At 43.1% G+C, this 25,713-nt stretch overlaps 1 protein-coding gene and 1 pseudogene across 1 annotated transcript; one reads left to right on the forward strand and one right to left on the reverse strand.

The window, feature by feature from the left end:
- Positions 1 to 4,488: 4,488 nt before the first annotated feature.
- LOC127680392 (uncharacterized) lies at positions 4,489 to 8,176 on the forward strand (annotated as a pseudogene).
- A 14,332-nt stretch (positions 8,177 to 22,508) lies between these two features.
- On the reverse strand, positions 22,509 to 25,005 carry LOC127680393 (PRAME family member 12-like). Its single transcript, XM_052175861.1, has 3 exons — positions 24,719 to 25,005; positions 23,853 to 24,434; positions 22,509 to 23,076 (listed from the first exon to the last, which is right to left on the reverse strand). The coding sequence occupies exons 1-3, from the start codon at positions 25,003 to 25,005 to the stop codon at positions 22,509 to 22,511; spliced, it is 1,437 nt and encodes a 478-aa protein (XP_052031821.1).
- Between the last annotated feature and the right edge of the window lie 708 nt (positions 25,006 to 25,713).

Here is a 25,713-nt window from a genome sequence, read left to right on the forward strand (position 1 = left end):
TTGTGGCTGTTTCTGCATGTAACTGTACATTTCTCTCTGCACTTCCAAGCACAAAACCACATCACTGGACAAAATTAAATCAGAAAGAAAAACCCAGTAGGACTGAGTAGGAAACATCTTGAACCATTCCTGTATGTGAACACACCTTGAGCTCAGTGAGGTCCACCTCCATATCACAGTCTCTGTCCTATCCACATAGCATCCCTGTGGCCATAATTACTCAGGTAGTCTGTGACCAGGGGGAATCAGAGGCAGGTGGAAACTGGACATACAATTCTTAGGACAGAACTAACATGGGACAATATGTGATATAAGCTCTTATACCCTGTAAAAATTTGTTTTTCCTACATTTGAGACCTAGGCCAAGACTTTTTCTAAATCATTGACACATCTATGACAGTCTAAGTTTGCTGAGATGACAACAGAGGATTTCTACTAGAGTAATAGAAAGACTATGATAAATTATTTTAAAGTCATATAAATGTGAATTCAACAGTAACTGAGAAACAGCTAGCTTACACAGTTTTTTTATGTAACACAGAAATCTTTTGCTCTGTCCCCTGGATAAAGTTCTTTATCGCAAATGTTGTGATCAAAGGTGTGTGCCCCACTGGCTGGCTTACTTTTGGACTTTTTCCCATGTAATTTCTCACAGTATACTTAAGAGCTATCAGCAATTCATTGTATAGCCTATGCTAGCCTGTACGTCTCAGTAATCCTCCTGCCTCAGTGTAGTGTTATTGAGTGTCTACTTTGATAAAAAGTAGACTTTGTCCCTGAAGGCTATAAAATGAACTTAGACCTGGTGAATGTAAGAACCCACTCACAGTGATTTCTTGTTTTTTGGCAATTATAAATCTAAATAATTTTATATTTGCATCTATATATTTGCAATAATAATTTCATGCATTATAAAGGCATGTACATTTGTATCAAAATAAATAGATACAAAACATTTAATGTAAATGCAAAAATACTGAAAAGCATAGCTATTTAATTTTTTCCTTTTTACAAAAAAGTTCATACTAGTTCTACTTTAAAGAGTAGGAACATAAAAGTTTTACAATACTTTAGGAAAAGTAGAAATTCCCTCTGTGTAATTAGCAAGCTTTCCAGTTGAAATCTGTTGTTTTTGTTGGGATGTGTTATATTGTATGTATATGTCTACATACTCTAGTATTTACTGTTTCAGAAAAAGGTTTGGGTAAAATCTTTGATTCACACACACACACACACACACACACACACACATTCATGTATTTGTTTATTTTTACTCATTCATTTTATATCCTTTTCACTGCTTCCTACATGCCACAGCATCCCACAGTCCTTTCCCCAGGCCCCATCCCCTTCTTTTCTGAGTCAGCGGGCCTCCACTGGCTATGCCCCAACCCTCGAACCTCAAGTCTCTCAGGCTACACACATCCTCTCCCACTAAAGCTGACAAGACAGTCTAAAACATATCCCAGGTACAGGCATCAGCTTTTGGAACATCACCTGCTCCAGTTGTTCCAGACCCCTAAGAAGACCAAGCTGCACATCTGCTACATATGTGGGAGATGCCTAGGCCCAGAGTGTATGTTCTTTGGTTGGTGGTTCTGTTTCTAAGAGTAGCAAGAGACTGGTTAGTTGTCTCTTCTTCCTGGGGAGTTCCTGTTCCATTTGGGGTCTGCACCCTTCCTCCAATTCTTCCATAAGAATCCCCAAGTTTCATCCATTGCTTTGCTGTGGGTGTCTCCATTTGACTGAGTCAGCTGCTGTGTGGAGCCTCTGAAAGGACAGCATTGCTGGACTCCTGTCTGCAAGCATGGCAGACTATCATTAATACTGTCAGAAACTGGTGCTTATCCTTGGGAATGATCTTAAGTTGGGCTCACTATTGGTTGGCCATTCCCTCAGTCTCTGCTTCATCACATGTCCCTGCATTTCTTGACAGGATAAGATTTGGGTCAAGTTTTTCCGGGTTTGTTGGTGCCCCTATCACTCCAATAGGGATCCTGCCTAGCTACAGGAGATCACCTCTTCAGGTTTAACTTCCCTAGTGCTGTGAGTCACAGCTGAGGTCATATCCATTGATTGTCACCTCTCTTCTTCAGGTCTCTGTCTCATCCTGGAGATGCCCCTTAAATCCCCACCCCACCCCCAATTCCCCTTATCATCACCTCTCCCACATAGTACTCTCCCTTCCTCTGCCTCTTATGATTGTTTTATTTCTCCTTCTATCCTATCTTGTGCCTTTCTTCTGTTTAGCTTCTTTGCGTCTGTAAACTGTAGAGTGAGTATCCTGCATTTTATGGCTAATATCCACTTACAAGTGAATGCATATCATGTGTGTCCTATTGGGACAGGGTTTTCTTGCTCACGACTATATTCTCAAGATCCATCCATTTGTCTGCAAAATTCATGATGTCTTTGTTTTTCATAGTTGAATAGTATGCCATCCTTTGAATACTATTGCATAGTTTAGATGTGCCACATTTTCTTTATCCATCTTTCAGTTCAGGGATATCTTGTTTTTTTTTGTTTTTGTTTTTGTTTTTGAGTTTCTGCCTATTATGAATAAGGCTTCTATGAACATAGTTGAACAATATTTTTGTGATATGGTAGTGCATCTTTTGGTTATATACCCAGGAGTCGTATGGCTCAATCTTGAGGTAGAAATATTCCCAGTTCTCTGAGAAACTGCCAAATTGATTTCCTATGTGGCTGTACAAGTTTGCACTCCCAACAGCATAAGAGAAATGTTCTGCTTCCTTTACATGATGGCCAGCATGTGCTATCACTTGAATTCTGATCATCCCAATCTGATGGGTGTATAATGGAACCTCAGATTAGTTTTGATTTGTATTTCCCTTTGAGTAAGGACATTTGAACACTGAAGCACTTTGAGCATTTAAGTGTTTTACCAACATTCATTATTTGGCTGTTGAACATTTGCTGTTTAGCTTTGTGACACATTTTTTTTTTAATTAGATTTTTTGGGTTGTTCATGTTTAACTTCTTGAGGTCTTTATAAATTTTAGATGTTAGCATTCTGTCAGGTGTAGGGTCGGTGAAGATACTTTCCCAATCTCTAGACCTCCATTTTGTCTCATTGACAGTATCTTTTGCCTTACAGAAGTTTTGCAGTTTTATCAGGTTTCATTTATAAATTGTTGATCTTAGAACATAAGCCATTGGTGTTCTGCTCAGTAACAGAAATGAGATGGGGATTGCATTGCATCTGTAGATTGAATTTTGTAAGTTGCTTCTTATATTTTTCACTAAGTTAATCCTAGTACATGACTGATGGCTACTGTGACTAAGACTCTTAAGGTTCTTAAGATCCTTTGGTGTCACAGGTCCCCAAATCAAACTCTGACGTCCTGTCCCAGGGAGTGACAGATTAGATTTGTCTACACTCACCATGCTCACCCACATTATTCCGAGATGGTTAATGAAACTGATGGCATCAAATGTGCCATTACTAGGTGACAGATATTAGGGATGTGGTAAATGTAGGAACTCCTTGATCACACACTTCTAGAGCATTGACTATTACTGCCATGTGGGTAGATCATCTAAAGTATTTGCTGGGGAAAGTTTTCGTCTGCTCTTTACTTAGACAACAAACTCTGTGGAACACTAAGATGGCTCAGTGAGTGAGACTTTGCCACACAAGCTCATAGCCTATAGTATGATCCCTGAAACCCCCATGGAAAGAAAAACTGGCTCTGTCAAGTAATTTTCTCACACACACACACACACACACACACACACACACACACAATGCTCACATATATAACCACACATAAGAACACATACACATGAAAACACACACACACACACACAGTGTAATGCTCACATACATAACACACACACTTAAACCTCATATATACTCAAACACATACTAACATAAGCACTGTAATGGCTATTACTGGTTGGCAACTTCACTATATCTAGAACAAACTACAATCAAGTTTCTAAGGGAGCACCTGTGATCCAGATCTTGAGGTGAAGGGAGTTTGAAAGGAGTTAGAACTCCTCAGAGTCCATAATTAAGGTTAAAGGGATGAATGGTGTAGTTTAATGTTGACCAGACTTCCTGCATTGCTGATGCCCCGATCTGCACATACTGCTTGCTGATGTAACCATGCACCAATTCCTCCCGCCAATGTTTGAATCAGCCAATCATGTGTAACCACGCCAAATCCTCCTAACTTTGATTATATAGACCCCTGGTTTCTGAGCTTTGTGGCAGATTCCTCTGTCTCCTGTGTGAGATACATGTAGGCCTGGAGCTCTGATATTAAACTGCCTTGTGTGTTTGCATCAAGTCGGTCTCTTGTGTTTACTTGGGTGTGTGCCATCCTGAGACTCAAGTGGGGGTCTCTTCAAAAGGGGGGGTCCTACATTGTGGGTGCTCGTCTGGGATTTTAGTGGCACCCAGAAACCCCGAAGATCCCTTGGAGGTATGTCTGTGTGAGTCTTGAGTGTCTGAGTGTGACGATGCTGTGTTTGTATCTTGGTTTCGGTTTGTTAGTAGCTGCCACTGCGGGCAGTGAGGACCCAGTGGCTGTGGAGGGAGACTTCCTAGTACCGCAGGCTGCAACCCTAGAGGATGCTCCAAGGGTGAGAGACAGTCAGGGGGCCTGACTGTAGTTTTCCCGGAACGAAGGGGACGGAGTGCTACTTCTACCGAGAATGGAGTGGAAGCGGAATCCCACCTTGTCAGAGGTCGAGTTTGGCTGTTTGTTTAAGTCCAGAAGCGGATGAGTGTGTTTGGACATGCTAGAGTCTGTTGTTCTGTTCTTGTGTTTTTTTTGTTTTTTGCCATGAGGCAGACCGTGACAACCCCTTTGTCTTTGGCTGAGGACCATTGGATGGATGTTAGGGCAAGAGGACGGAATTTGTCAGTAGAAATTAAGAAAAAACCTTGACAGACCTTCTGTACCTCAGAATGGCCTGCTTTTGGGGTAGGCTGGCAGCTCATAGGAACTTTCAATTTGCCTACCATCAGGGCCGTGAAGGCCATTGTTTTTCAGGAAGGACCGGGATCACACCCAGACCAACAGTCGTACATCATGGTATGGGGGGGACTTGGTGCGATCCCCACCTCAGTGAGTCCAGCCATTCCTCCCACCACATTGTTCCAGCTCCAGGATCCTGGGTGTCCAAGAAAGTGCTGCGAACGAGAAACTGAAATCGCAGCCTGAAGAAGATGGCAAACACAACATTTCACCTGCACCCACCCCTAAGATCTACCCTCAAATAGAAGAATCCCCCTGAATGGCCCACTCCCCTGCCCTCACCCTACCCTCAAGCTCCAGTACTGGAACCCCAACCCTTGGCTATGCCATTCCCCTTTCCAGCCCTGGCCCCTGGAGCCAGAGGAAGGGGTCCCTCTGTGGGGACAAGGAGTTGACAGGGAGCCACCCCTGTAGGACCAGCCGACTCCACTGTAGTGCTTCCCCTTAGGGCTGTCGGGCCACCCCCAGATGACCAGAATGACTTACAACTTTTACAGTACTGGCCTTTCTTTTCCTCTGACCTTTATAATTGGAAAGTTAATCACCCTCCCTTTTTAGAAAATCCTGCAGGGCTTACAGGTCTAATAGAGTCCCTGATGTTCTCGCATCAGCCTACCTGGGACGACTGTCAACAGCTCTTACAAACCTTGTTTACCACTGAGGAGAAAGAAAGAATTCTCCTCAAAGCTCAGAAGAATGTCCGTGACAATGCCGGACGTCCTGTCCAGACCCTGGCTTGGATAGATGGAGGATTCCCCTTGATGCATCCTCAATGGGACTATAACATGGCACAAGGTAGGGAATGACTGGCCAATTACCGTTGGGCTCTAGTGGTGAGTCTCAGGTGTGCCGCACAAAGGCCCACAAATTTGACTAAGGTAAGAGAGTTCATGCAGGGGGCGATTAACACCCTTCAGTCTTTCTGGAGAGGCTCATGGAGGCTTACAGAAGGGACACCCCTTTTGACTCTACGTCTGAAGGGCAGTGAGCCTCTGTGATTATGGCTTTTATTGGGCAGTCAGCCCCTGACATCAGAAGAAAATTGCAGCAGATTGAGGGATTACAAGATTATACTATAAGAGATGTGGTTAGGGAGGATGAGAAAGTGTATCATAAAAGGGAGACAGAGGAGAAATAAGAAAGAGAAAAGAGAGAAAGGAGAGAAGATGAGGATAGGAGAGACAAGAAACAGGTAGACTCTGATTAGAATACTAGCCGCAGTAGTAGACAGAAATAAAAGAGATAGGACTAGGCAGCTAGGGGACCTGGGAGATGGAAAATGGCAGGGGCCAAGGGGACCCAGAAGAGATTTACTGCACCTGGAGAAAGTGCACACTGTAGAGACAAACGGTACTGGGCCCGCAAGTACCCCAAGAAGAAGCAAGGGACAAAGGTGCTGTCCCTCGAGGATGATGAAGACTAGGGGAGACAGGGCTCAGCTCCCCTCCCTGAGCCTAGGGTAATATTACAAGTGGAGAGGACCCCCATAAGTTTCTTGGTCAATACGGGAGCAGAATACTTGGTGCTTAAAACCCCTTTGGGTAAGATAAAAAATGAAAAGACGCTAGTGATTGGGACCACGGGGAAGAAATCCTACCCATGGACCACTTCTTGGATGGTGTACCTAGGGAAGAAACTAGTAACTCACTCATTCTTGGTCATCCCAGAGTGCCCTATGCCCCTACTAGGAAGAGACTTATTAACCAAGTTAAAGGCACAAATAACTTTTGCCCCCTCTGGACCGGATCTGTCCTGGTGGGGGACTGCACCACCTCAGACCTTAGGTTGTCTTTACAATTAGGAGAAGAATATCGGATTTAGCAAAAAGAAGTAACACCCCCTGAGGGGTTACAGGACTGGATTACTCAATTTCCTCAGGCATGGGCTGAGATAGGGGGAATGGGAATGGCAAGACAAGTTCCCCTGGTGGTGATTGAGCTTAAGTCTGGGGCCACTCCCATTAGGGTCCGAGAGTACCCCATGGGCAAAGAAGCACAGGAAGGCATATGCCCTCATATCACCAGACTACTCCGAGAAGGGATCCTAGTCTCCTGTAAGTCTTCTTGTAATACCCCCCTCCTCCTGGTAAAGAAACCAGGAACGAATGGCTATTGCCCCGTACAAGACCGTAGAGAAGTCAATAAGAGAGTACAAGACATACACCCCACCATACCAAATCCTTATAATCTGCTTAGCATGCTGCCACCTGAACGAGCCTGGTATACAGTGTTAGATCTTAAAGACACTTTCTTTTGCATGAGGTTACACCCCAACAGTCAGTCCTTGTTCGCCTTCGAATGGCGAGACCCTGAGAATGGAAGAACTGGACAGCTTACCTGGACTAGGTTGCCTCAGGGATTCCAAAATTCACCCATTCTGTTTGATGAAGCCCTACATTGAGATTTAGCCCCCTTTCCAGCTGATATTCTACAGGTGACCCTCCTGCAATATGTGGATGATCTTCTTTTGGCCAGAGAAACATGCCAGGAGTGTAAAAGTGGGACTCAAAATCTTCTGGCCGAGTTAGGTGAGTTGGGGTACCAGATTTTGGCTAAAAAGGCACATCTATGCTGGACTGAGGTGACCTACCTGGGATATATCCTGAAGAATGTTCAGCGATGGCTCACAGAAGCTAGGAAACGGACAGTGACACAGGTCACGACCCCAACCACCCCTCTACAGGTAAGAGAATTCCTGGGGATGGCAGGATTCTGCAGACTCTGGATCCCAGGGTTTGCTACCTTGGTAGCCCCCTTATACCCCCTAACAAAAGAAAAAAGGGAATTAATTTGGACTATGGAACATCAATTGGCTTTTGAGACCCTCAAAGAGATGCTGCTACAGGCCCCTGCCCTAGAACTGCCTGATTTTAAAAAAACCGTTCACCCTATACATTGAAGGGAGAAATGGAGTGGCCAGGGGGGTCCTCACTCAAACTTTAGGACCCTGGAGGCGCCCTGTAGCCTACCTGTCAAAGAAAATGGATCCTGTGGCTAGTGGATGGCTACTGCTGTGTTGGTAAAAGATGGTGATAAACTGACTATGGCCAGAATGTGACAGTGGTGGCCCCGGAAACCATTCAGAGAGTCATTCGACAGCCCCCAGTCCGCTGGATGACTAACACTCGAATGACCCACTACCAGAGCTTGTTGTTGACTGATGGTTGACCTTTGCTCCACCTGCCATTCTTAACCCCGCCACCTTACTGCCTGAAGCTGACAAAACTCCCATACATTACTGTGAGGAGATACTGGCTGATGAAACTGGGACTCGGCCAGACTTAACTGACCAACCTTGGCCTGGGGTGATGACCTGGTTCACTGCTGGAAGCAGCTTAGTGGTAGAAGGTAAGTGCAGAGCTGGGGCAGTGGTAGTGGATCGGAAGACTGTCATATGGGCCAGCAGCCTGCCTGAAGGGACATCAGCCCAGAAAGCAGAGCTTATTGCCATAATTCAGGCTTTGAGACTAGCAGAAGGGAAGGCTGACAATATTTATACAGACAGCCGGTATGCCTTTGAAATGGCTCATGTTCATGGGGCGATTTACCAACAACGTGGACTACTGACTTCCACTGGGAAAGACATCAAAAATAAAGAAGAAATTCTTAGCTTGCTAGAAGCTGTTCATTTGCCCGTCAAGGTGGTAATCATCCATTGCCCAGGGCATCAAAAGGGAACGGGACCAATAGAAAGCAGAAATCAGATGGCAGACCAGGTAGCTAAAGAGGCAGCACAAGCGCCACTGACTTTGGTAATTAAAACCAAACCCCAGTCAGTCAAAGAGATCCCAGAAAAATGGATCCTCACAAAAGAAGAGGGGCTGGAGTACTTGACTAATATACACCACCTCACTCACCTGGGAACCTAAAAGATGATGAAACTAGTTAATAGATCCCCTCACTATATTCCTCAACTACAGAAGGCAGTAGAGGACCTGATAAAGAACTGTCGAGCATGTGCGCTCCCCAATGCTGGGTCGAACAGGACTCATGTCTGAAGACACTTGCAAGGAAACAGGCCAGGGACTTTTTGGGAAATTGAGTTTACAGTGGTCAAAACAGCCAGATATGGAAATAAATACCTTCTAGTTTTTGTAGATACCTTCTCATGGTGGGCTGAAGCATTCCCCACCAAAAGAGAGATGGGTAACATGGTGGCCAAGAAGATACTTGAAGAATTTTTTCCCCGTTTAGGGATACCTAAAGTAATTGGGTCAGACAACGGACCTGCTTTCATCGCCTAGGTAAGTTAGGGATTGGTCAGACAGCTGGGGATAAATTGGAAATTACATTGTGCCTACAGACCCCAGAGTTCAGCGCAGGTAGAGAGGATGAATAGAACTCTAAAAGAGACCTTGACTAAATTGACCTTAGAGACCCGCGGGAATGATTGGACAGTCCTCTCCCTTAAGACCTATTCTGGGTCTGAAATACTCCTGGAGCCTCAGGTCTAACACCCTTTGAACTAATTTTTGGGGCGCCCCTTCCCATCTATATGACTGCAGAGAGTAAAACCTGTCCTGATGTTTCCACTCCCCTGTTCCCCCATCTTGCCTCCTAGCTTGGCTGAAGGCACTGGAGATCATGAGAAAAGAAATCTGGGAGCAGTTGAAAGAAACCTATGTTGCTCGTGACTTGCTGGTGCTGCTTCAGTTTGAAGTGGGAGACACGGTCCTGGTGCGAAGGCGCTGAGCAGGGAACCTCGAGCCACGGTGGAAAGGACCCTACCTGGTGCTGTTGACTATACCCACCGCTGTGAAAGTAGAGGGAATCCCCGCCTGGGTTCATGCTTCACAAATCAAGAAGGCCCCCCCCCCCCAGGGACTTATCAAGATGAGTGGATCTTGAAAAAGACTGATAATCCTTCTAAACTGAGCCTGCGTTGCTTGCATACCTCCGAAGATTGACAATCCCCATGCCCCTCGGACACTGACTTGGCAAGTAATGGATACCAACACGGGAAAAATTATAAGTAGCACCCAAACCATCACGCCTGCGGGCACCTGGTGGCCACGTCTTGGGTTTTGTTTTCGAATCACAAACCCCACTGCTAGGAGTAGTCCTCCTAACATTGTTCAAAGCAAGGGCTTTTGTGCCTGCCCTGGAGCCACTAACTCTAGAGGTTGTGGAAGGCCAGATGAGTTCTTTTGTAGGAGTTGGAGTGTGTAACCTCCAATGATGGGGATTGGAAATGGTCAGTTGATTCAACTGATCAAATAACCCTTTCTTTTGCAAATCAAGGACTTGGGTGGCATGACACCTTTCCTCTATATGCAGGCAAGCCATGTTCTCCTAGGGACCTAGACTACACTGTAGTTCAGTTCACTGACACAGGAAAATGAACCCTCTTGACTACCTGGCTCCCAAGGGTTGTCCTGGGGACTGGTTTGCTATAACCATGGGAGTAAACCTGGGTCCCTGATATCAATCCAATTCAAAATAGAAATACCATCCCCAGTTCCAATAGGACCTAACAAGATCCTCCCAGAACAAGGCCCTCCTGCGAGGCCCAAGCCCCAGACTCCTGTAACTGCCCCATCTGTCCCAAGAACTGTGAGATCCCTTAACACCGTCATTCCTCATGGACCCTCGACCATAATCCCTACATATCCCTCTATGAGGCAGAGAGTGTTAAACCTGGTTAAAGGAGCTTTCAATGCCCTTAACAACACTGATCCAGAGCTACTATTGACTGCTGCTTATGCTTATCCTCAGGTCCCACCTATTATGAAGGAGTCACCTATAATGGGGATTTCAATAAAACCAGTAATCATGCTTCCTGCTCATGGGGGATAGGAAAGAAATTAACCCTGATTGAGGTAACAGTGTCAGGGGAGAGTCCCAGTCTTTGCATAGGGACTCCTCCCCCTTCCCATCGTCATCTATGTGTCCAGACTCACTCTGTGAGCAGGACAGAAACCAGCTATTACTTAGTACCCTCTCCAATGGGCCTGCAACACAGGACTTACCCCCTGCGTATCAACTAGTGTTTTTGAGCCCTCTCATGATTTCTGTGTCATGGTTCAGCTTCTACCCCGAATGTATTATCACCCTGCTTCCTACCTAGAAGATGAGTATACCAGCAAGAGAATAAAAAGGGAACCAGTTTCCCTAACCCTAGCTATGATGCTGGGAGCTGGTCTTGAGGTGGGAGTAGGGACAGGCATAACAGCCCTAATTGAAGGTAGACAAGGAGCTCAGTCTTTTCAGTATCTAAAAGAAGCTATAAATGAAGACTTAGAGATGCTGCAAAAATCCATGGATGCCTTAGAGAAATCTTTGACCTCCTTATCTGAAGCAGTGTTACAGAATAGAAGAGGTTTAGATTTGTTATTTTTAAAAGAAGGAGGACTGTGTGCAGCCTTAGAAGAAGAGTGCTGTTTTTATGCAGACCACACAATAGTAGTCAGGGATTCTATGCAGAAATTAAGAGAGAGACTTGAAAAGAAAAAGCGAGATCAAAAACACAACAGGGATGGTTCGAATCATGGGACTCTAAGTCTCCATGTGTGACCACTTTATTCTCTGCCCTCACCGGGCCAAGTCTTGTTATATGTTTGTTTCTAATCTTTGGCCCATGTTTAATAAATAAAGGACTTGCTTTCATTAGGGATAGGGTAAATGCAGTGCAGCTTATAGTTCTCCAATGACACTATCAACCCATAGTTAAAATAGAAGGAGAATAAAATTACCATTCCCCATACGAAGATACCAACTTTTAAAATTCAAAGATTAGAATTATTTAGCAGAAGAAGAGGGGAATGAAGGGAATTTGAAAGGAGTTAGAACTCCTCAGAGTCCATAATTAAGGTTAAAGGGACGAATGGTGTAGTTTAATGTTGACCAGACTTCCTGCTAACAAAGATCAGCCTCCCTCCCTACATTGCTGATGCCCAGATCTGCATGTACTGCTTGCTGATGTAACTGCATGACAATTCCGCCTGCCAATGTTTGAATCAGCCAATTGTGTGTAACTGGGCCAAATCCCCCTGACGTTTCCTATATAGACCCCTGGTTTCCAAGCTTCGTGGTCGATTCCTCTGTCTCCTGTGTGAGATACTTGTTATCCTGGAGCTCCAATTTTAAACTGCTTCGTGTGCTTGCGTAAAGTCTCTCACAGGTCCTTGGGTGTGCATCATCCCAAGACTAAGTGAGGGTCTCCCCAAAGGGGGGGGACCTACAGAGACTGGAAGATGGAAGTTTCTGACCTGGATCTTGAGGCATAGTGAATAAGTAATGCTTAGGTAGCCAGGCAGTAGTGGTGAACACCTTTAATCCCAGCACTTGAGAGGTAGAGGCAGGCAGATTTCTGTGTTCGAGGCCAGCCTGGTCTATAGAGTGAGTTCCAGGACAGCAAGGGCTACACAGAGAAACCATATCTCAGGCGGGGGGGGGGGGGGGGGGAAACAAAAACAAAAACAAAAAGATTTACTTATATGTATGTACTCTGTAGCTGTCTTCAAGCACCCACCAGAGGGCACCAGATCTCACTGTGGATGGTTGTAAGCCACCATGTGGTTGCTGGCATTTGAAATCAGGACCTTTGGAAGAGCCGCCCCAGTAAATAAAACCAATTTTAATGGTTTTATGAGACAGGGTTTGTGTGTGTGTGTGTGTGTGTATGTGTGTGTGTGTGGTACAGGCTGTCCTTAAACTTACTCTCTAGACCAGGCTGACCTTGAACTCTGAAATCCCCCTCACCTACCTCTGCCTCCAAATTGCTGGGATTAAAGGTGCACACCACCCTGCCCAGCAAAAATTTGACCCAAAATTTATCCTGTCTAAAAGGAATGCAGGTAGCTGGGCAGTAGTGATGCACACCTTTAGTCCCAGAACTTGGGAAGCAGAAGCAGGTAGATTTCTGAGTTCAAGGCCAGTCTGGTGTACAGCGTGAGTTCTAGGACAGCCAAGGTTACACAGAGAAACCCTGTCTCAGAAAAGCGAAAAAATCTTTATAAAAACTGTTTTGTTGGTGGGTTGATGTCTCTATTGCTCCAGTGGGGTTCCTGCCTGGCTACAGGAAATGCTCTCTTCAAGTACTATCTCCCCAATGTAGCGAGTCTCAGATAAGGTCACCACCATTGATTCTTGGGTGCCTCCATTATCTCAGAACTCTGTCTCCTCCTGGAGATGCCCCCACCTGCTCACCCCTTTAGTTTAGTCCTCTACTCTTGAGGAATATCAGCACCTATTCAGATAGCTCTTCCCAGTCTCTCTGATCTTAAGACCTTCAGGAGACTAAATCCTCACAGCCATGTTTCAGTATCGGCTTTGATTTGTAACCATTGAGTGTCTGTATGACTTGTGTGACTCTGTGTGTGTGTGTGTTTCTCAGTGTATGAGAGTTTGAGTGTATATGCATTTATATAAGTCATGGTTCTCTAGAGTCACAGATTTTATGAGAGACCTGGGTTCTGATGATGTCAAGTAGCTATTCTTTTCTTTTCCTTTCTTTTCTTTTCTTTTCTTTCCTTTCCTTTCCTTTCCTTTCCTTTCCTTTCCTTTCCTTTCCTTTTCTTTTCTTTTCTTTTCTTTTCTTTTCTTTTCTTTTCTTTTCTTTTCTTGTGATGCTAAAAAACAAGAAGAATTTTATTTAATCCAGCATGCTGGTGTCACCCTGCACTTGGGGAGAGAACAACCTCAGGGCAACTGCCATTAGGCACTATGTGATTGGCAGAACAGAGTTACCTTTAAACTAGTTGGTTGTTAGGGAATGAGGTAGGTGGTCAATGGTCTCAGAATAACTTTGGGCCTCTCCTAGCTGCAGGGACCTCCCTGTGGTCTGAGGAATGTAATTTAGCTTCTCCTTTTGGGGAGGGGCAAGTGATCCATGACCTTTCCAAAATTCCTCAGCTGACCTTTTCATCCAACCCCCCTTTTGTGCATGCTTCAACACTGAACCAATTGCTGGTATTCTGATAGCTCATACTCCTAGTCTTCTGCATCTAGTTCTTTGTAGCTATGCTTTAAGATCATTAGCTGTACTGTACGTATGTGTTTCTTAATAATAGAAACCAAGCAGTTCAGAATGTAGGGGCCAAACAGGGTGGTTATGCAGGTGGTTAAAAAAAGTGAGAAGTTAAACCAAGACTTGAACCAGCCCTGACTCTGTTCTTTCTGTGTTACTACTGGCTAGCCCTTCCCTCACTGTGGTCATTGAGTCTTTAACAACCCTGGAATGGTCTATATAAAATCAATACCACTCAGCTAAGTCAGCACATGGCCCTCCTATTCTGCAGTACTACTTATGATAATGAAGTCAGTGATTGATGGTTTCTATTTCCTCTATATCTAAATCAATGCCTATCCTCAGGTTGTTATAATTTTTCCTTTGTAAGTCTGTGGTGGGAGACCTGAGTTGTCAAGTAGCATTTCTGTTGATTGTGTTCTTGCATTTGCCAGGAATTGGGTCCCTGGTGGGGGAGTCCTTTGCGAGCTTGATGGTGTCAGAACTTCTGGGGATCAAGCTATCGTTGCAATTGCAGGGTGGGGTGGGGCTGGAGCACATGATCTGTTCCAGGGCACAGATGCCAACTGGAAGCTGCTGAACATTTCTTTAGTGTTCCAATGCCATTAAAGATGCCCTTGTTGAGAATTCCTTTTTAGGCCTGTACTCCAATTTTCACTTATATTATTTGGTTTATTAATGTCTATTTTCTTGAATACCTTATACATTCTGTATGCTGCATAAATAAATAAATAAATAAATAATCTTTTTAAAGATTTTTAGAAAATTTGGAATCTACATCAAGACACAGCTAATGACTCCTACAATTGGCTATTTGTTGATAAGTAGATAATAGCCACACTGAAATCCACACACTCAGAGAGGATAAATAATATGGAGGTCTTGGGAAAGAGGGAGTACTTATATCTCTCTGGGAACAGGAAATAGAATAGACTTGATCACAGGTAGTCGGCTTGGTGGACTGATGTGGGTAGGGATGGATCAGGTGGCAGATGGAACAACGCAGAAAGAGAGGGGAGGAAGAGACAGAGAGAGAGAGAGAGAGACAGAGAGAGAACAGCTAGAGAAGAAAAAATTGGGTACAATTTGAAGGCAATAGGAAAACCTAGTGCAGAGGTATCTTCCTAGAGTCTGTGAGAATGACCCTAGCAGCATTCCTAGTAAAGAAGGATAAGGAGAATGAACCCACCAAGTTTTGTGACTAGGCAAGATTTCTAGGGATTGGATAGGGGCCCCAAGATATCCACAAATCTTTGACTTATGACCTGACCCACCTGCAAGATGTATTGGGGCAAAGGCAGTTCACACATTCTAGGAGTAGCCAACAGATGACTGGTATAATTTAAGGCCCAGGCCATGAGAGAGAGGTCATGGTCTACACTGCTTAGATGGCCAGAAACTGGAGGTTTGATAGCCCAGAAATGTATTGTAGAAGAAAATATGACTAGCAGGGCCAGAAAGTCAATGAGATAATTTCTAATGACATTCTGCTATATGAAGATCTGTCCCCCACTCAGTAGTCATTAAAAAGGTTTGCTTCAGCAGCTGATAGGAGCACATGCAGAAGCCAACCCTCAAATATTAGGCAGAACATTGGGAATCCTGCAGAAGTGGGGAAGGAGTGTAGGAGCCAAATGGGTCGAGGAAACCAGGAGAATGGATCCCAAGAATCAACTAAGAATAGCTGACATGAGCTTACACATACTGAAGTGGTAACCTCAGAGTCTGCGTTAGTCTTCATGACATCTTCTGCATACATGCTATGTTTTTCATTGGTTTGGGTTTTATTGGATATCTAAGAGCAGGAGTGAGGAAATTTCTGACTCTTTTGCCTATTATTGGGGCACATCTCCTCCTACCGGCTTGCCTTTCCTAATCCTGATATGACAAAATGTGCCTAGTCTCCCTCCATCTTTTTTTTATGTCATTTTTGGTTGCTATCCCTCAGAGGCCTGCATATTTCTGAATGGGAACTAATGTGTTGTGGATATGGGGGAAAAGGAAATTTCAGTAGAACAGGAGTAGAGTAAATAGAAGTTGCATTGAGGAATGTATTATATGAGAGGAAAATAAAATTAGAAAAAGAAAAGCAGGAAATAGAAAAGTAGTGGCATGTGGAAGAAAGATTGCCAGGGCACAAAAATTTCTATGTGCTCTACCAAAGGCCTCTGCCTCCTACTGCCTGACAACTGCATTCCTTTTAGACAGGACAGATTTTTGGATCAAATTTTTGCTAGGCTGTGGGTGCACATCTTTAATACCAGCACTTGGGAGGCAGAGGTAGGTGAGGTGGATTTCAGAGTTCAAGGCCAGCCTGGTCTACAGAGAAAGTTTAAGGACAGCCTGTACTACACACACACACACACACACACACACACACACACACACACAAACCCTGTCTCATTAAACCATTTTTTTTTGCATTTTTAATTTTTAATGTTGGTATTTTTTTTTATTCGATATAATTTATTTACATTTCAAATGATTTCCCCTTTTCTAGCCCCTCCACTCCCCGAAAGTCCCGCAAACCCCCTTCTCTTCCCCTGTCCTCCCACCCACCCCTTCCCACTTCCCCGTTCTGGTTTTGCTGAATACTGTTACACTGAGTCTTTCCAGAACCAGGGGCCACTCCTCCTTTCTTCTTGTACCTCATTTGATGTGTGGATTATGTTTTGGGTATTCCAGTTTTCTAGGTTAATATCCACTTATTAGTGAGTGCATACCATGATTCACCTTTTGAGTCTGGGTTACCTCACTTAGTATGATATTCTCTAGCTCCATCCATTTGCCTAAGAATTTCATAAATTCATTGTTTCTAATGGCTGAATAGTACTCCATTGTGTAGATATACCACATTTTTTGCATCCACTCTTCTGTTGAGGGAGACCTGGGTTCTTTCCAGCATCTGGCAATTACAAATAGGGCTGCTATGAACATAGTAGAACATGTATCCTTATTACATGGTGGGGAGTCTTCTGGGTATATGCCCAGGAGTGGAATAGCAGGATCTTCTGGAAGTAAGGTACCCAGTTTTCGGAGGAACCGCCAGACTGATTTCCAGAGTGGTTGTACCAATTTGCAACCCCACCAGCAGTGGAGGAGTGTTCCTCTTTCTCCACACCCTCTCCAACACCTGCTGTCTCCTGAATTTTTAATCTTAGCCATTCTGACTGGTGTAAGATGAAATCTTAGGGTTGTTTTGATTTGCATTTCCCTAATGACTAATGAAGTTGAGCATTTTTTAAGATGTTTCTCCGCCATCCGAAGTTCTTCAGGTGAGAATTCTTTGTTTAATTCTGTACCCCATTTTTTAATAGGGTTGTTTGGATTTCTGGAGTCTAACTTCTTGAGTTCTTTATATATATTGGATATTAGCCCTCTATCTGATGTAGGATTGGTGAAGATCTTTTCCCAATTTTTTGGTTGCCGATTTGTCCTCTTGATGGTGTCCTTTGCCTTACAGAAACTTTGTAATTTTATGAGGTCCCATTTGTCAATTCTTGCTCTTAGAGCATACGCTATTGGTGTTCTGTTCAGAAACTTTCTCCCTGTACCAATGTCCTCAAGGGTCTTCCCCAATTTCTTTTCTATTAGCTTCAGAGTGTCTGGCTTTATGTGCAGGTCCTTGATCCATTTGGATTTGAGCTTAGTACAAGGAGACAAGGATGGATCAATTCACATTCTTCTGCATGCTGACCTCCAGTTGAACCAGCACCATTTGTTGAAAAGGCTATCTTTTTTCCATTGGATGTTTTCAGCCTCTTTGTCGAGGATCAAGTGGCCATAGGTGTGTGGGTTCATTTCTGGATCTTCAATCCTGTTCCATTGATTCTCCTGCCTGTCACTGTACCAATACCATGCAGTTTTTAACACTATTGCTCTGTAGTATTGCTTGAGGTCAGGGATACTGATTCCCCCAGATTTTCTTTTGTTGCTGAGAATAGTTTTAGCTATCCTGGGTTTTTTGTTGTTCCAGATGAATTTGATAATTGCTCTTTCTAACTCTGTGAAGAATTGAGTTGGGATTTTGATGGGTATTGCATTGAATCTGTATAGTGCTTTAGGCAAAATGGCCATTTTAACTATATTGATTCTACCGACCCATGAGCATGGGAGGTTTTCCCATTTTTTGAGGTCTTCTTCCATTTCCTTCTTCAGAGTCTTGAAGTTCTTGTCATACAGATCTTTCACATGTTTGGTAAGAGTCACCCCAAGATACTTTATACTGTTTGTGGCTATTGTGAAGGGGGTCATTTCTCTAATTTCTTTCTCAGCCTGCTTGTCCTTTGAGTATAGGAAGGCCACTGATTTGCTTGAGTTGATTTTATAACCTGCCACTTTTCTGAAGTTGTTTATCAGCTGTAGGAGCTCTCTAGTGGAGTTCTTTGGGTCACTTAGGTAGACGATCATGTCGTCTGCAAATAATGATAGTTTGACTTCTTCCTTTCCAATTTGTATCCCTTTGACCTCCTTATGTTGTCGAATTGCCCGAGCTAGTACTTCAAGTACAATATTGAAAAGATAAGGAGAAAGGGGGCAGCCTTGTCTGGTCCCTGATTTCAGTGGGATTGCTTCAAGTTTCTCTCCATTTAGTTTGATGCTGGCTACCGGTTTGCTGTATATTGCTTTTACTATGTTTAGGTATGGGCCTTGAATTCCTGTTCTCTCGAAGACTTTAAGCATGAAGGGATGCTGAATTTTGTCAAATGCTTTTTCAGCATCCAATGAAATGACCATGTGGTTTTGTTCTTTGGGTTTGTTTATGTAGTGGATTGTATTGATGGATTTCCGTATATTGAACCAACCCTGCATTCCCAGGATAAAGCCTACTTGATCATGGTGGATGATCGTTTTGATGTGTTCTTGGATTCGGTTGGCAAGAATTTTATTGAGTATTTTTGCATCGATGTTCATAAGGGAAATTGGTCTGAAGTTCTCTTTCTTTGTTGGATCTTTGTGTGGCTTTGGTATCAGCGTAATTGTGGCTTCGTAGAAGGAATTGGGTAGTGTTCCTTCTGTTTCTATTTTGTGGAATAGTTTGAAGAGTATTGGTGTTAATTCTTCTTTGAAGGTCTGGTAGAATTCTGCACTGAAGCCATCTGGTCCTGTGCTTTTTTTGGTTGGAAGACTTTCTATGACTCCTTCTATTTCTTTAGGCATTATGGGACTGTTTAGATGGTCTAGTTGGTCCTGATTTAATTTTGGTATTTGGTATCTGTCAAGGAAATTGTCCATTTCCTCCAGATTCTCCAGTTGTGTTGAGTACAGGCTCTTGTAGTAGGATCTGATGATTTTTTGGATTTCCTCAGTTTCCGTTGTTATATCTCCCTTTTCATTTCTAAGTTTGTTAATTTGGATACTTTCTCTGTGCCCTTTGGTCATTCTGGCTAAGGGTTTATCTATCTTGTTGATTTTCTCAAAGAACCAGCTCCTGGTATTGTTGATTTTTTGTATGGTTCTCTTTGTTTCTACTTGATTGATTTCGGCCCTGAGTTTGATGATTTCCTGCCTTCTACTCCTCCTGGGCGAAATAGCTTCTTTTTGTTCTAAGGCTTTCAGGTGTGTCATTAAGCTGGTAATGTATGCTCTCTCCATTTTCTTTTTGGAGGCACTCAGGGCTATGAGTTTTCCTCTTAGCACTGCTTTCATTGTGTCCCATAGGTTTGGGTATGTTGTGTTTTCATTTTCATTGTGTTCTAAAAAGTCTTTAATTTCTTTCTTTATTTCTTCCTTGACCAAGGTATCATTGAGTAGAGTATTGTTCAGTTTCCACATGTATGTGGGCTTTCTGTTGTTTCTGTTGCTATTGAAGACCACTTTTACTCCATAGTGATCAGATAGGAGGCATGGGATTAGTTCGATCTTCTTATATTTGTTGAGGTCTGTCTTGTGACCAATTATATGGTCGATTTTGGAGAAGGTACCATGAGGTGCTGAGAAAAAGGTATATTCTTTTGTTTTAGGATAGAATGTTCTATATATATCTGTTAAATCTAATTGGTCCAAAGCTTCAATTAGTTTCATTGTGTCCCTGTTTAGTTTCTGTTTTCCTGATCGGTCCATTGAGGAAAGTGCAGTGTTGAAGTCACCCACAATTATTGTGTTAGGTGCAATGTGTGCTTTTAGTTTTAATAAAGTTTCTTTTACGAAAGAGGGTGCCCTTGCATTTGGTGCATAGATGTTCAGGATTGACAGTTCTTCTTTTTGTATTTTTCCTTTGACCAGCAAGAAGTGTCCCTCAGGGTCTCTTTTGATGACTTTGGGTTGAAAGTCAATTTTATCTGATATTAAAATGTCTACTCCAGCTTGTTTCCTGAGACCATTTGCTTGTAAAATTGTCTTCCAGCCTTTTACTCTAAGGTAGTGTTTGTCTTTGACCCTGAGGTGTGTTTCCTGTAATCAGCAAAATGTAGGGTCCTGTTTACGTATCCATTCAGTTAGTCTGTGTCTTTTTATTGGGGCATTAAGTCCATTGATGTTAAGAGATATTAAGGAATAGTGATTGTTACTTCCTATCATTTTTGGCGTTATTTTTTAAATTTTAATGCTTAACTTCTTTTGGGTTTGATGAAAGGTTACTATCTTTCTTTTTCCAGGGTGAAGTTTCCCTCCTTGTATTGGTGTTGTCCTCCTATTATCCTTTTTAGGGCCGGGTTTGTGGATAGATATTGGGTAAACTTGGTTTTGTCATGAAATATCTTAGTTTCTCCATCTATGGTGATTGAGAGTTTTGCTGGATATAGTAGTTTTGGTTGGCATTTGTGTTCTCTTAGAGTCTGCATGAGATCTGCCCAGGACCTTCTAGCCTTCATAGTCTCAGGTGAAAAGTCTGCTGTGATTCTGATAGGTCTTCCTTTATATGTTACTTGACCTTTTTCTCTTACTGCCTTTAGTATTCTTTCTTTGTTTAGAACATTTGGTGTTTTGATTATTATGTGACGGGAAGTATTTCTGTTCTGGTCCAGTCTGTTTGGAGTTCTGTAGGCTTCTTGTATATTCATGGGCATCTCTCTCTTTAGGTTAGGGAAGTTTTCTTCCATAATTTTATTGAAGATGTTTGCTGGCCCTTTAAGTTGTAAATCTTCACTCTCATCTATGCCTATAATCCTTAGGTTTGGTCTTCTCATTGTGTCCTGATAGGTTTGCAGACAAGTTCTTCTTGTCCTCTGAGAGGGTCTACCTTTCAGCTGACTCAGACAGATATAGACACACATATCCAAACAGTGGATGGAGATTGGAGACTCTTATGGAAGAAAAGGATTATGGGCCTAGAAGGGGATAGGAACTGCACATGAAGGCCAGAGTCAACTACCCGGGACCTTTGGGGTTCTCAGTGTCTGAACAACCAACCAAAGAACATACACAGGCTGGACCTAGCCTCCCCCCTACCCCCCCCCCACATATGAGCAGATGTGCAGCTTTGTCTTCATGTGATACCCAAAACTAGAATGGGAGTTCTCCAAAATCTGTTGCCTGTATTTGGATATGTTCTTCTAGCTTGGCTTCCTAATCTGAACTTAGTGGGACAGGCAGTACCTAGCCTTGAAGGGACTTAAAATGCCAGGGTGGACTGATAATGGGGATGGGGGGCACCCAATCATGTACCAAGGAGATGGGGGAAAGATTGGGGGAAGGGATGACCAGGAGGGAAGCAGTGAGTGGGATGTAAAGTGAATATGTTTAAAAAATAAGTTAATAAAAAAGAAAAAGAAAAGAAAAAACAAGAGTGTAGGACTAAACCTTGTGTCCAAAGGTGCTTTAAGTCTTTCTTCTTTGAGGACATGGCAAGAATCCATATATTCCCTAACACAGGGGAAGTATATATCCTGAGAGGCAACCACAGTTTGCTGTAATCTTCCAGCAAATTCCTCTGCCAGCGAAGAATTCAGACATCTGCCAGTGGTCTATACCAACCTAGTACTGGAGTCCAAGGTGTGTACCACCACAATGTTACTAGTTTTATTATTTAAAATATATTAATTTCTATTTCTTTTGCATCATGTGTATGGTATGTGTATGTGCAGAAAAAACATACACATACAAGTCTTCTCAGAGACCACAAAATGACAGATCATGTGGTGGTTATGGGCATGAAAAATAAAACAATCCTCCCCAGGAAGAGCACCAATCAATCTTAAACTTTGAGTCATCTCTCTAAGAGAATCTTTGTAATGATTTGAACAGGATTTCTGGAAGCTGAAGTGTATATAATCTTGAAAACCAGGGCATGTTATTCTGAAAATTCTGGGAAGGTGAAGGGACAGAGGGAAGAGAAGAATATGTGAAAGGCAGACCCAACAGTGAATACTGTATTCAAATCTCTTTGAGTGTGTCAAGGTGGGTCTGTACTGTTGACCTTAGACAGAAAATAAGCCCTCATTCTCCAGATCAGTATTTCTCCTTCAACTATGACCCAATGAAACAATCGTCATTCCCAAGTACCTCCAAAAAATGCTGAAATACATATGCTTTATCTGGAATGAGTCACTTGAGTTCTGGCTTTCCTTTCTCAGAGCCCAGAAGTGACCACTCTCATTGGCAACAGAAACATAGTGTGGCCTCCATGTTGTAGACACAGAGTCCTCCACAACCTGCACAAATGTTACTCACAAAGTAGATCTCTTTTGGCTGTCGTAGAACATTGAGTGTGACCATTAGCTCAGAACAATATTGTGCAAATTTTTGTGGGAGGACATTACCTAATTCATCATAGACCTCATAGGGGGCAGAGTACATTTCCTTGGTCAGCTGTCTCAGGTTCGCAGTATGCTGCAGTAGCTTCTTCAGGCTGTCCTTAGATAGGAAGTTCATCTGAAAATCAACCTCAGTGAGCTGGGTGCATTGGCTCAGAGCAGGCAGGAGGACATCGATTTGGAAGTCCGTGATCATACAGCCCTTCAACTCTAGCTTCTGCAGTGTAGCTGTCAGTTTTTTTAGAAGGCTTCCTAGAAATTCATGACTTAAATTTATAAAGTCGATGCCACTCAGATCCAGGTGTTTGAGCTGATGGACTCTTGGACACTGGGACAGACAACTCATATCTGATTCTGATAGCTTGCAGCGAGTGATTGCAAGGGTCTCTAAGGGATTCTCTAAGCACCTAAAGAGAGACAAAGAAGATCATCTCCTTAAACTTCAATAGAGGTACACAGAGGGCAATGATTCCAAGAAAATAGGCTATTTATGTCTAAGGTCTTTATGTGTTCATAATGAAACTCAAGAGTAGAATGCTCCGTGATAGAGAGTACCAAATAAGTCTTGTCACTATAAGCAGAGGATACAAAACATCATCATGACTACTTTTGCCTGGAGCTCTACAGTGCCCTCTGCACTTAAAAGCACAATACTACATCAGTGGACAGATGATATCAGAAAGCAAAACCCAGTAGGACTATCTTGGAAAGACCTAGAACCATTCTCGTGTGTGACAAACTTAATATCATGAGGCCCACCTCCATGGCATGAACTTGGTCCTGTCCACAGAGCTTCCCTGAAGCCACAATGACTCTCAATCATTACTCAATCCCTACCTGTGCTCAGATAGCCTCAGACTCATGGGGAGACGGAAACAGATGGAAAGTCTTCGTACAGTTCTCAGGACAGAACTGACATGGGGCAGAAAGTGGTATAAGCTTTTGTAGTCTCCATAGATCTGTTTTTGCTACATCTGGATCCTAGCAAAGAACTTTTCTAAATAATGGACACATACCTGGCAGTCTGAGTTTACTGAAGTGAGAACTCAGGATGTAGAGTATCATAGGTCAAATCCATATAAATCCAAGATTGTCTGGGAAGCCACAGTTGTAGACTGACCTTTCATGTAACATAGACAGGCTTTGATCTGGCCCCTGGATAAAGCTCTCTATTCTTACTCACCTGAGTACTTGGTCCAGATGTTCATTCACAAAGCAGACATCATTCAAATAGAGATGCTGGAGCTTGTGGAGTTTGGAGAAATGGGGAATGATCATTCTTATACACCAGTCTTCCATCTCTTTATTTCCAGACTGTTCCAAAGATATGTGGACATTATCGAGAAGGAGTTTTTGAAGGTTTCTCATCTGGTCCAGGTCAGAGGATATCATTGCAAAGGTGTCCAGGTCGAAATGCTTATATATTTCCAATTCCTGGATAGAACTTGGCTCAACTATATCCAGAAGATGCCATGGGTGGTAGTGAGGGTTGGGCAAAAACTTCACCTTCTGACAGTTTACCTGTATATCTTTTCTCTTCTTTGCCCACTCATAAAAATATTCATTGTATTCAAATGTATGCCTGAGGTTCACATTAATGTTTATCCACACAGTCACAGCCTGTGTTCCCCATTGTATGGGATGATTCCTCAATAATTGTGTCTCGCTAAAGTCTGGAGGGCAGGCACCATCCTCTATTCCATCCCACGCATTCCAGAAATTATGGTTGGCATCTCGTAAATCAAGCACTTGTAGGTTCCACCTCCTGTGGATCAAATGGGAAAAAAATTCAGACGACAGAAGAGGCAATGTGTAAACAGATTGGACCTACAACACAAAGACCCTTGAGGGAAGAGGCCGGGACAAACTCATTGCATATTGCCTGCATCTCTTCTATGCTATGCTGTACACAGCACTTTCCCTTTTTCTGTTTCTCTCTTAAGAGATAGTGACATCAGAACTCTCCAATTCAACTTGGACCACATTGTGAATACTTCCCTCAATCCATACACTTCCCTCCCATCCCCATGCTCCCTTGATGTCTCTTACCTGGGTCGAACTTTTTGTCTCATCTGTAAATCCAGGCCATCTAGCACAGCTTTCAAGGTCTCCAAGTCAGGAGTCTTCATCAGAGCTCCCACAGGAAGGCATGAGAAGGGCCAGGCTGCCACCATATGCCTCAGGATGTTATGCTGTTTGCTGCTGAATACATCCTTGAAGAGTGGTGGGAAGAGCTCGTTGTTCATGTCCTGTAGAGCATTGATGGACAAGGCTTCATCTTTCAGCAGGCTATGTCTCGCCAGCTGCTGGAGTGTGGGAGGGGTCTTGAAGTTCATTATGGCTTTCCTGTGGGGAGATACTATGGAAATAGGGAGATAAGGGAATTATTTCAGGGAAAACACGTTTTAGCTTGCCTCCTTCCCCACTAATTGTTTAAATCAAACTCAGTCACTGTTCAGGCAATGTCATAAACCTGTATTTCCCATTAGACACTATTTTTCTAAGAGCCACATTTCCCTTAAGGGCCTTCTGGAGATTCAAAAGCACCCATTTCAACCCAATCATTCTATAGCTCCCTTGCTGGGAAGCTGGTATCAGGACATTTAATCTGATTCCACACTTTTGTGTGAAACCATCTACATTATTTCTGATAACCCTAAGAAGCAAACTTAAAGGTCCCATACCCAATCTATATATGAATTCAATCAATGGAACTGTTTGGTAGAAGGTGTGATATGGACTTTGTTACTTTAACTTTCTTAAGTTTTAGACCCTGTAGCCACACTGAGGTGTAATCTATTGTTTAGAAGACTGAATTTTGAGAATTGTCAATTTGATGCTTTCATGGGAGTCACAATTTTCTTCATTTTCACTCTAAATCTATAATCTTCCTTGTGAATTAGGAAAATTTAAGTTATACTGCAGATATTGGTAAGAAAATAAGGTGCTTCCTTAGTGGGCCAAGTCCTTGAATATTACATACTTGGCTCTCTATAAATGACACAAGGCAGTTCATCTTGAGGTCTCAGAACTCAGGAAGGGAG

The sequence above is a fragment of the Apodemus sylvaticus genome, chromosome 3 (genome assembly GCF_947179515.1).
Source record: "Apodemus sylvaticus chromosome 3, mApoSyl1.1, whole genome shotgun sequence".
NCBI lineage: Eukaryota > Metazoa > Chordata > Mammalia > Rodentia > Muridae > Apodemus > Apodemus sylvaticus.